The 11,366-nt window shown below is 42.1% G+C and overlaps 1 protein-coding gene across 2 annotated transcripts in view; it reads left to right on the top strand.

The window, feature by feature from the left end:
* Positions 1–825: 825 nt before the first annotated feature.
* Positions 826–11,366, top strand: part of phyhiplb (phytanoyl-CoA 2-hydroxylase interacting protein-like b) — a 16,502-nt gene continuing 5,961 nt past the window's right edge. The window contains exons 1-3 of one of the 2 annotated variants that reach the window (XM_035663258.1): positions 826–1,680; positions 9,836–10,032; positions 11,129–11,303. In XM_035663258.1, coding sequence (XP_035519151.1) covers positions 1,575–1,680; positions 9,836–10,032; positions 11,129–11,303 — 478 coding nt within the window. In that variant the 5' untranslated portion in view covers positions 826–1,574. Of the gene's footprint in view, positions 1,681–8,967; positions 9,172–9,835; positions 10,033–11,128; positions 11,304–11,366 lie in introns of those variants that run through there. The other variant, XM_035663259.1, reaches the window with a different exon arrangement.

The following is an 11,366-nucleotide window of genomic DNA, read 5'->3' as shown; positions in this document are numbered from 1 at the left end:
CAGGGAGTGATCGGCATGCTGACCTTCACTTTTAATGAGTTGTATTTGCAGGCAGGAAATTTGAGCCAAATGCAGCACTGCACTTCTGAAATCTGAGTATGGAATAAATTCAGGCTTTCATTGCTGTGTCTAATATGTTTCCCACTGAATCTGAATGCCACCGTGATTATGGGCTTACCAGGATTTTAATTCGCCTGCCCGCCATAACCTCATTTTCTAATCTTCCAATGTGCCCAAAAATGAAAAAGGGCAAATTATTCTTTGCCGTGTCAGTAAGCCACACACACAGAGAGATGAATTAGAGTGGCTTCTCTCCCATAATTCGCAGTGTAGCATAGTGCAGCAGTCCCCCCCACCCCTCTGCCGTTTTGAACAGCATGACTCAGGGGTCCCATAGGCGCAGCTGCAGAATTCGTTGTCCGCTGAATAGATAAACGCCTCTCCTCAAGGCGCCCAAATGTAACACCGAGGGAGACAGAGAGAGAGAGAGACAAAAACAAACAGAAAGTGACATCGCTTCACTCTGATGCTCCCCTATGGAGAACCCAGATGAGACATCACTGCTGTAGGAAATACAAGAAAGAAAATGACTCCATGATGGTGTTATAAGAGGCGCCTGTGTGTGTATGTTTTGCCACAATTTACCCGTGCACTTGACCTTTCATGCCTTGGCAATCCGGTTCCTGGGAGCCACTGATAAAGAGGGTGTAGTAGCCTAGTGGAGATAATCACAAACACACACCCCGCAGCCAAGCATAAAATATAAGGTTCTCTGGCACCCACGGGGTTTCACATTTTATTATGTGCCATTACAATGCAAGAGGGGTCGTTTAGAAGACGGAGAAGCAGAGACTGTTCATTCATTATGTCGTGAAATATGTCGGAGTCGTCCCCCAGCTCATTATTGTGTGGTCCACTTGCACCTGCGTTCCTGCGAGAGAGGGCTACACCTCACCAAATAAGGACATGAGAGAGACCCTTGTTGGGATGACGTTGAACGTGAAGTAGCGGAGAACGGGAGTGTGTGGACGGTTTAGATTGAGACCTAAACCGGAGGGGGGAAACACCGAGATAATCTGGTTACATAAGAAGCTATTGAATTTGCGGAACGTCTCTGCACTAATCCGCTGAACTATTCATGTTCAACTGTCCCACGGCGGAATAACGCACAGGGCACACACATACAGGCACACTTGTGGCAGTGAAGTCACAGAAGCGCTGCGTGCACAGGGAGTGTATGAAATAAGATAAACGCACAGAGTGCTATCTTTTGAGGTTGAGGTACATTTGAAGCTGCTATGCCTGCGCACGTCGCAAACCCGAACTGGCGGCTTGTGCTGTCCGCGCCCGTGACGATTCCGCTGACGCGCCACTAGACGCACCACCCAGGACACAGAGAGGAGAGCTGTGAGCGACGGTGCGAGCAGGGGACTGACTGGAAACCGGTCTCTCTTTCTCTTTCTTTTCCTCTTCCTAGACGACCGCGGACGGAAGCCTGCTCCTGTGCGAGCCCCGTGGACGATAACGAGCCGCAGCAATTCACCAGTAGCATCACCCCAGACCCTTCTGCAGAGATGGAGGTACCAGGCTTGGCGCACAACATAACCAGCCCATTAAGTCCCTGCGAGGGGATGATCAAGGACCTGAGCTTGGACGCCATACAGTTATGCGAACGAGATGGTAAGGAGGGAGGTTTGTCTGCTTTTCACTGGTTTTGAGACATTTACGCATAATACCGGTGCATTAGGCGCTTTTTTCCGTTTCAGAGCCGCTGCAACGCGTACTGTCTGTTTTGTCATTGGGTTTAGCTGCATGCTCTACCCTTTTGTGTGTGTTTGAAGGGTTCGCTCCGCCGGTTCCTTGGTTGGATGGATGGAGGGATGGATAGGCTTGCGCGTGTGTGGAATATCTGAGTGTCTATGGCAACAGGGTTTTCTTTATTCATAAGAGAGGGGTATTTTCTCTCTTTTTTATTTATATTTATGCGAAATTGAACATGCACAGGCGAGGGAACAATGTTAAGTCATGAGTTGCTTTATTTCAGCACCACAGACACGGACAGGGACCGGCACCCACCCCGCCTATAACCGCTGCATGTGTTATCTATTCCTCTGCTAGTTGCCTTGATCAATTTATTTGCATACAACTATCATGCATTTTGTACATTCTTATAATTACAAATGACTCATTTTTAAATCTTATATCCCATCCTCAACTCACGGAAAACTCTTCCCATGTTTTAAATGTATAATTTATCATCCAGCTGCATCCATGCTGGATAGTCTGTTTGACTTCTCCGTATTCAAAACTTCTCTGAATATCCACCATCAAACAAAGAGTTGCTATACATTTGATGATAGATTAGACGGCATTTATGAGCTGTTTTTATTATGTTAAAATGGATAAACTGTTTTTTACACGAGCTGGCTTCACCCTGATGGGCCCTGATGGTGGGGAAGAAAAAAGCAAGTCATCATCAGGGGAGAATAAGAGGCTCAAACATGGCTGCACCCACGTGTATGCACGGGCGGTGCAGCCCTACACACCCATCAGTGCAATTACACACAATTGATTCCACATCTGAGTCTAGATCACAGAGATCCCTTTTTAATCTAGATTGTAGGATAACTCAGTTCCAGGGCAATGGAATGAGATTACACCTCTTCATAGCTGATTGTGTTTAATTTGGATTTTTTTTTTTCCTTAGCCATCCCATTTTCTTGATCTGGTTTTGGATTGGCTGGTTATATGGCACTCATGGAGTCAATGGTGTGTCTTCATTGAGCTTTCAAAGAACCCCAGCATCTGATCACAGTGCAGTCGTTGTACCACACTGCCTCATTTTCTCATCTGCCAGAGATGCTCATCATAATGTAATACAACAGGATGTAGTTTATATCCTCTTAGTGCTTTGCTGGCCTGATTCTAAAGCTGTAATTTTAATAATGGTGTATAGGCTGGGGCTGGACTTCTCTAATGGACCCGATGCCGGCTTTGTGCTTCCTGTGCTGCAGGTTTATTGGGGAGCTTTTTTTGATAAGCTTGGTCTTTGCAGCACGAGAGCCACTTTCCTATTTATCAAGTAAATTACCCAGTGTAAATAGTGTCTCTGTGTCCTTGAGACACCCACATACTCTCTGTTTATGGAGCAACACAGCTACAATGTCTACCTTATGTGCGGATTGAGCAGGACAATTGGTGGTTGTCATGTATGCAGAGTAGTACCTAGAATTGTTAGTTTAACTCATTCATCTGCTGATTTACATGAAACACGTATATTATCATCAAATGATTGATTATATTAGTGTTCCTGTTATTTTGACCACCCCCTGGATTTTCAAAGCAGTTTCTCACATAAAATGACCTCCAGAAATACTGTCTAGTTTACACTTTTCCTGCCACACCCTGTGTATCTAGCCTGCATAGTCCACTTTTAGCTCTCTTGGAAATAGACTCATTTTCATTATCTGGTCAATACGCAAGTTTTTCCAAGGACCGTATTCATTTCAGTTCCACGTATCTTTCTAAATTTATCCTCCAAATCCATTAATATTTAATTGCCAGCATGAGAGGCTTATGTGCCTATGCTGACCCAGCAAACGGAAATGCATGCAGCTTCAGTAGGCCTACTGTCTGTGAGAAGTCTCACATACATACATACAAACACACACTGAGGACTATTTGAGCATTTCAATGCACAAAAGAAAGAGTGGGATACAAGTTATTCCTGTGTGCCTCCTGTGTTAGAGTGGGGATTAAGGCCTTAATGGTTCAGTTTAGGGATGGGGTTGTGAATAAGTGGGGGGTGTAGGGAATGTTTTGCTAAGGGTGATGAGTAATGGGAAAATTACAAAACTGTGTGAATAGGAGGTCTCTGCCACTGGTGTGCGGCGGTCTGGGGATAAAGAGAACCGCTTGTATGATGTTGTTCTGGATATTTTTCCACCAACCTATGCAAGGCTCACTAGGACCACCATTTTGATTTTATATCCACAGACAGTTAATGTGTACTTACAGGGGGTAAAGAAATGCACACTACATGTCTTGTGAGGCCTTTGTGCCGTGGCTGCTGACATAATTAAGTTGCTATGATGGATGGCTGCCATTTATGCAACCAAGTACTGTGTCTGCACGGCCTGAAATCTCTTGGCCTGAAACGCTGCTGCTTTAGCTGTGACACACTTAGTCTGGCAGTGTGTGTATGTGTTTGTGTTAACAGACAGACAGACAGAAAGATAGATTAGATAGGATAGATATGATTATGATATGATAGATAATATATAGATAGATAGATAGATACCTGATATATAGATTAGATAGTTATTGATAGATTATTGATGAAATTGTCCTATTAAAGGTCTTAACATTTACCAGCAATTTTCAAGAGAAAGCCAAGAAAAGCTCCCTGTGTGCGAGCTGCCAATTAACTTAGCAACCAATTGCAATTGTTTCCACAAATGGAGTGCTGCAACTTCCTGATAAAAGCTATAATTCAATCCAAATAAAACCAATCACAAGTGGATCCTTGAAACACATTGATAAGAAGTTTGCAAGTAATACAAAACCAGTGACGAAACTTTGTGCAGGACAAAAGCTTTGTGCCTCACCTCCCACTTTGCCAGACTGAATTATCTCAAACAACTATTTCAAATGATTTTCCATGACATTTGGTACAGATATTCATGACCTCCAGAGGATGAAGTCTACTGATTTTGGTGACCCTGTGACTTTTCTTTTACTGCCACTATGAGATGGACATTTTGCTTGACTACAATTGGATAGATTGCCATGATTATTACAGATGTCCATGTTCCCCCAAGGGTGAATTGTAACAGCTTTGGGGATCCCTTTACTTTTCACCTTATGATCTTTTCTTTTTGCAACACTTTGGTTTATTACATCACCATTGGTCTCAGCAGTGTTGTGTTTACTGCTAATTAGCAAATGTCAGTATGCTAACACACAAAACATAGGAGATGAGCATGGTAAACACCACCTGCTATTACATCATCATGTTAACACTGGTGTCTGCATTTAACTCAAAGCACCGCTGTGTCCAAGTACAGTCTCACAGAACTTCTAGCATAGCTGTAGACTGTGTGTCTTGTATAGAACGGTAAATGATAACAAGTGGACTTGTGTAGCTCTTATCCAATCTGTTGGCTAATGTACCATACATTAGCAAACCGGCCTTATGACATACAGCATCATCTGAGTAAGCTGGCATTTTAGTTTGGCCGATGTTCAATGTGAGCAGTTGTGTGCCATGACTGTGCTGGCAACAGCAGGTACGTATTATGCAGCCACTTATCAGCTGCATAATAAATTCACTTGCAATTGACTTTACTGTAATACACAGTTCAGAAGATTCTTTGATATTGATTGCAGTGCAGTGAAAATCCTCTTCATGCTAATTTTCCTTTTGTATGTTTGTTCACAGCCTAACTGCGGGTATATAAAATCCTTCTATATAGAATTCCATTGTACCACAAAAGACACAGTGCAAGGAGTTTACAGCAGCCTGTTGTTTTGGTATTCAAATGCTATGCAAATGAGAAATGATGACTCATGGTTTTGGACAAGTTTAGAAAATCAGATCTGTCCTCCCTAAAGGTCTTTGCTGTTTAATTAAATTGTAAGAATAGGGATGAATTGATTCTGAACTCTAAAGACTCCTCTTCTCCACTAAAGGTTGTGTTTTGAAAGTGTCTTTACCAGGTCTTTGTTTGCTGTTCTGGGGCTTATTGATGTGTAAAAGGTGGAACACAGACTGTGTAACCCTGATGAACAGGCCATTGTTTATGCTCCCTGCCTCAGCCTGTGCATCGAGAGGAACAAAAGCCCTGGTTTTCAAAGGCCGGTGAGCATCAATGCCCAGTGAATGTCTGTTGCACACCTCATGTCTACAGTTCAACTTTAGACCAAATACTGCAACTTAAACTGTAGGAGGCTCGTCTGTCTGAACCGAGTGCCCACTTGTGCAGTCAGAGACAATCAGTGCTACTATCATCTGCCAAATCTTTTTTGCACTATAACTCACCTGCCAACAGTACTTGGAAAATTGATTTTTCAACAGCAACTTTGAGTGAAAGTTGACTTGTTTTGAAATTGAGAAGCTGTGGACCTTCACATTTAGCACCATATGGTGTACACTTGTAACCAGCCACCACTGAGAGAGTACATTATGTAGATGGCCTTAATGGAAATCAAATAACTTTCCTTTCACCGGTAAGGTGCACTAACAAGTAATCAAGCCAGGTGTGACTGGAACAAATCCTACCACAGAGAGCCATTAGAATGGCTCTACGTATGCATGTTAACAAGGTTTTTATTGATCCTTCTAGCATCTATTGCTATTCCACTCTGTGGTATTTGCCTGCACGCTGAGTAAAAGGGCAATACCCAATAAGGTCCATTTAATAGGGTTTATTAGATTGAATGGAGTAGGCTTTCCATCTTGTGCTGTAGTGCAGATATTTCTGTGCCCTGCATTTTGGTGCTCTGCTGAAGTACTGCGTAAACAGTGGTCCGATGTCATTTTGAACCCATTGGATATGTGTGCACAGTACGAGTAATCGGTGCTCATTAGCAAGGGCTCAAAAACTGACAGGCAAACATCTCCATCCTCTCCCTCCTGCACAGCAATATAATACAGTGCAATAAATAGTTAGACAATTAATTATGACTCAACAAAATGAATAGTAGCTACAGCAGCAACCCTGGTCCAAGTAAAAAGTAGCGAGAGCCAAGGTACAAAACTAGCATATACATTTAAGTCAGAACTGAGGGTTTAGGCCTCCCATGTGAGATTGTAAAAGTGTTTTACTTTCTCCCTTACCACCTGACCTTCATGCTGCTTGGCTTTTGCTCCTCCATCTTTCATCCTGTGCTCTCAGAGTCCCAAATGGTTCAGAGCACAGCTTAGCACTGGCTCTCACAAAGCCGGTATATTTACCTGCAGGCAAGACTACCTGGAATACATTATATTCATTTGTGTATTCAGATTCATATTTAGAGCCAGCAAGTTGTAGTTGATTCTATTTATATATTTTGATCATTAATATGTTGGAATACTGATATCTTAATTAATTTTTTTTAATCTATATATCTATATACGAAGTCTTAAAACATACAGAACAATGACTAGTTGTGGTGTTTCATGAGCTTTTCTTTAGATTTTTGCCAAGTAAACTGCAGCCTTCAGAGCTTGTTTTCCCTGATAACATCACTTTTAGCTTGACCGTGTAGCCTTAAAAGTGTTACGTAGGCGATATCTGACTGCACTTGAAAAGCTTCACTTTGTCGGTAATGCCTCCATTTGCAGGTTAATTAGGAGAGCATTAGAGTAAACAGGAGCTAAATCAGCATTGTTGAGTCACAAGGAGCTGGGAGGGCAAAGACTTGCATGGGGTCTCCTTTCAGGGTTATTAAGGAAAACATCAGTGTTGACATTTACATTTTAAGGATGGGAGGACAAGGAACTCACTCTGCTTTAGGGACAACACAGCAGGTTTTTCATCTTTGGTGTTTGGTTTTCTTCAGTCTTTAAAGTCATATACAGCTGGTATCCTGAGGTAAGTATAATTTGGTATAGAATGAGATGATCAGTTATGATCTATTATTATTGTTGTTGTTGTTGTTGTTGAGGTATATTATTATTATCAATACAAAAAGAACAGTTGTCTGATTACCCAGCAATAAAAAGACACACACTAGTAGTGGAAATAATTCCTATCAAAGAATGTCCACATCTATTCTTTAAGGCCTGTATTACATTCTGAAGAAAAAAGAAATCCTTGTCAATATTTAACTTCATTTTCCTGATGTCAGAGAATGACAACAGACCTTGTCTTTTTCTTGTTTTTGTGAACGGCCAGCAACCTAAAGTTTCACATTACAGTGCTGACTGTCTGGTCCTTGCTGATTTGATGGAGCATTTTCTGAAAGGGTTTGCTCCGTCATGTACTGTGTTGAACCCCTCAGTCTGAGCCAAACTTATCAGCTCAGTGGGGTTTAAGTATAATGAGACGGGCTTTAAATGTGGACCAGCAGGACGAGATGTTTTCACAAATCAAAGTGACGAGGTGTAGGAGTGCTTGCATTCGGTGTGAGAACAAAGCATAGTGTGCCAGAGGATGTAACGGTCCTGTTTACATTTTTACATACTCAGGAATCCCCTATACCCAGTGACCCTAAAATCTAGCTTAAACCACTTGCAATAAGCCCAAGTAAAAATAACTTGTTTGTGTTGTGAAGATTTATAATAAATTGTTCCCAAAGATAAGCCTGTTCTTCACTGAAAAGTTTATCTTTTCACACTAAATTCACAAGATATATTTAGTTTCATTCATCAGGAGCAACTGTGGTCCAAGCAACAGGGGGTCTTTCTATTTAGGTTAGGTTTCTATTAAGATGATTATTTTTGGTAATCAGCTACAGGAGTTGTGTTTAGAAACTAGTGATTAGGACAAATGTAAGTGGGGGGTCTGGTCTTGTCTGGTAGTAAATCACATACATTTGTCTCTTTCGGATGTTAGTTTAAGACATCATGAGTCATGATTTGAAAAGAGGCTTTAGATGCACATTGGGTGTAGAAATTACATTCTAATTTGGTTATTTCCTAAAATGAATCAATCTTTAAATGCTCCTCTGTTAGAGTGCTGTGTGGAGGCGAGACAGGAGAGTCCACACATCCCAATTATGGGATTTGTCTTTTACGCCGCCCTCTCTCAGCTGATGAGTGGAGATAGATGTTCCATGCTCCGCTGCTTCTGCCATTGTTCACTCACTATAGAGTCCAGTCGTGTTGTGCATTACTCCCAAATTCTGCATTCTTGTATTTTACTCACTCTCGTGTTCAGACCCCAGAGCGTGCACAGAAAACACATTGTTGCCATGCCAAGTGGGCGTCTCCGAGTGTGATGCAAAGTCTATATTCATCCTAATTCTACAAAGCTCTCATTCAACCGTGTTTTGACATTTTCACTGGCCTCAGTGTGCACTTTTAGTCGTACGCCTTTGCTACATGTTGGGTTACTTACAGGGACCCGGTTAATGCATGAGATCTATGCAGCTCAGAGAAATGCCAGATTTATCAACTTGGAAAACGGTGTTGCAGTGGCACTCTGTTTAGGCCAAATACACTAGGAATGACAACTAAAGTGATTCAAGGTAACCCAACTTAAACACATGACTTAACTTCTGACACTGAACCGTATTTTAAATGTTATTGTTGCTGGGTCATGTGTATTGCCAGCAGTGTGGTAGCAGAGTTTTTTTTTTTTTTCTTACTGCAGATTATAAATGGGTCCATCTCGACTGAGAAGAGAGGAAATTCAATCAGCAGCGTTTAAAATATTTAATACCACGTACAGTATGTTCTGGAAAGCAGATAGGTGTGTGTGTGTGTGTGTACTAAGGGGCTGATGTGTTTCCATGGCAACATATATGGCAGTCGGTGACACACGCAGTTCTTTGTACGTGTGATATGGTGGATATACTACGGTTAGTGCTGCCTGTAATAATAATGACTTTGAAACTGCAGTAGGGTGGAGGGTTTATAGTCAGTAAGAAAGAGAAGAGAAAAAAGACAATTCTAAGGGCTGAATCAAATCTGGGCATCGATACAGAATTTAAAGGTGTAGTACACACCTATAAATGTGTATTAATACACCGACTTAATATGGTCTCAGGTCTCTCACGTAATAAAAATGTGATTTACAAACAATGTGTGTTTCCTAAGGATTCCCGCAGAAGAAACATATAATTTAATTCTGGTATATATTGTTGGTCTATTTTACATTGATTATATCAACATTGTTTTTCAACTACACAGGAAGTAAATCCCAGGACGGCAGCATCTCCGAGATGGAGGAGCTTCCTGTTCCTCAGAACATCAAGATCAGCAACATCACCTGCGACTCCTTCAAGATCTGCTGGGACATGGAGCCACGCAGCAAGGAGCGCATCACACACTACTTCATTGACCTGAACAAGAAGGAGAACAAAAACTCAAACAAGTTCAAACACAAGGTAACACTTGACTCATTAAAGGTAACACTATGGAGAGATGACTCACCAAAAGGCCTCTCATTGTAGTCTCACTGAATAGAATTTCATGAATTTCATGAATAAGGAAGAGATGTGTCGAGAATAAGAGGTTTTGTGTTCATGGGTTTCAGTGTGTGAGGAAGAAAATTACAATGATCCTTGATTGCACAAACTAGGCAATGTGCCAGCATAAATCAGGATAAATTACCTAATTCCTTTATTTAACAGTGTTAAATATCTCATGGCAAAATCTCTTTTTCAGCAGGTAGCAGGAGTTTCCCAAACTATCACAATAATATAAACAAACCTAAGTGTGGGGATAATAGTGGTATAAAGATAGTTATTGTGATGCTATAAACATCTGGACCTTCATGTTTAAAGTTAAAACGACTGATTTGAAGCTAAGCACGTTTCTGAGAACACCATGTTTCACCTCAAGATAACCTTTCTTTTCATGCTTTAGGCAAAAAGACTAATTTTAAGGTTATTCAAAGACTCCACAGTAAGGTGTCGCTCTGAGCTCTAATAAACTAATGTCAGTCACACGGTGGGTAAATGCACAACCAGCGGAAACAGGAAGATTGCAGCGTTTTTATTGGACAGTCAGTGATCTGGTTTAGTTATCTTACAGACTTGTTTCATCAGCCTTCTTCCTTTCGTCCTGCAGTCACTTCCTGGGTGCCGTGTCGCTGAGTCTTTCTCCTCTTTCTCCTGTTATAGCAGGCGACCTTAGTATTTTGATTTCGGTGTGCAGCAACAGTGTTGGTGGATTAATGGGCTGACTCTGTTGCTAGGCAGGGGCTCCTGGTCCAATCAATGAGCTGCTATGGCCCACTGAGACTTGGGGAGGGGGTGAATAGTGTACAGAATAGTGTACGTACATAAACAAAAGGACATCTACAGGTATAAACTGCACTCTACCACTTACAGGAAATGTGTGTGTTTATAAGCAGGCGTCTGAAAATCCCTGCGTGTGGTTGGAAGAAAGCCGTAACTGGAGTCTCTTTGTGATAAATGCCTCCCTGCCACCATTTACATCGTTTTTTCCGTCCCTCTTGCACTCCCTCCTTTCCTCCAGGATGTTCCTACCAAGCTGGTGGCCAAGGCAGTGCCCCTGCCCATGACGGTTCGGGGCCACTGGTTCCTGAGCCCACGCACAGAGTACACAGTGGCCGTCCAGACCGCATCAAAACAGACCGACGGGGACTACGCCATCTCCGAGTGGAGCGAGATCATCGAGTTCTGCACTGCCGGTGAGTAATGTGCAGCTTACAGTGCCATGACTACATACATTTTCAGGATGTGTGACATCAGTG

Source organism: Morone saxatilis, unplaced genomic scaffold (genome assembly GCF_004916995.1).
Source record: "Morone saxatilis isolate NCDOM2014 unplaced genomic scaffold, NCSU_SB_2.0 Contig19, whole genome shotgun sequence".
Lineage (NCBI taxonomy): Eukaryota > Metazoa > Chordata > Actinopteri > Moronidae > Morone > Morone saxatilis.
The sequence above is the reverse complement of the archived record's forward strand: the minus strand, read 5'-3'. Positions and strand labels throughout refer to the sequence as shown.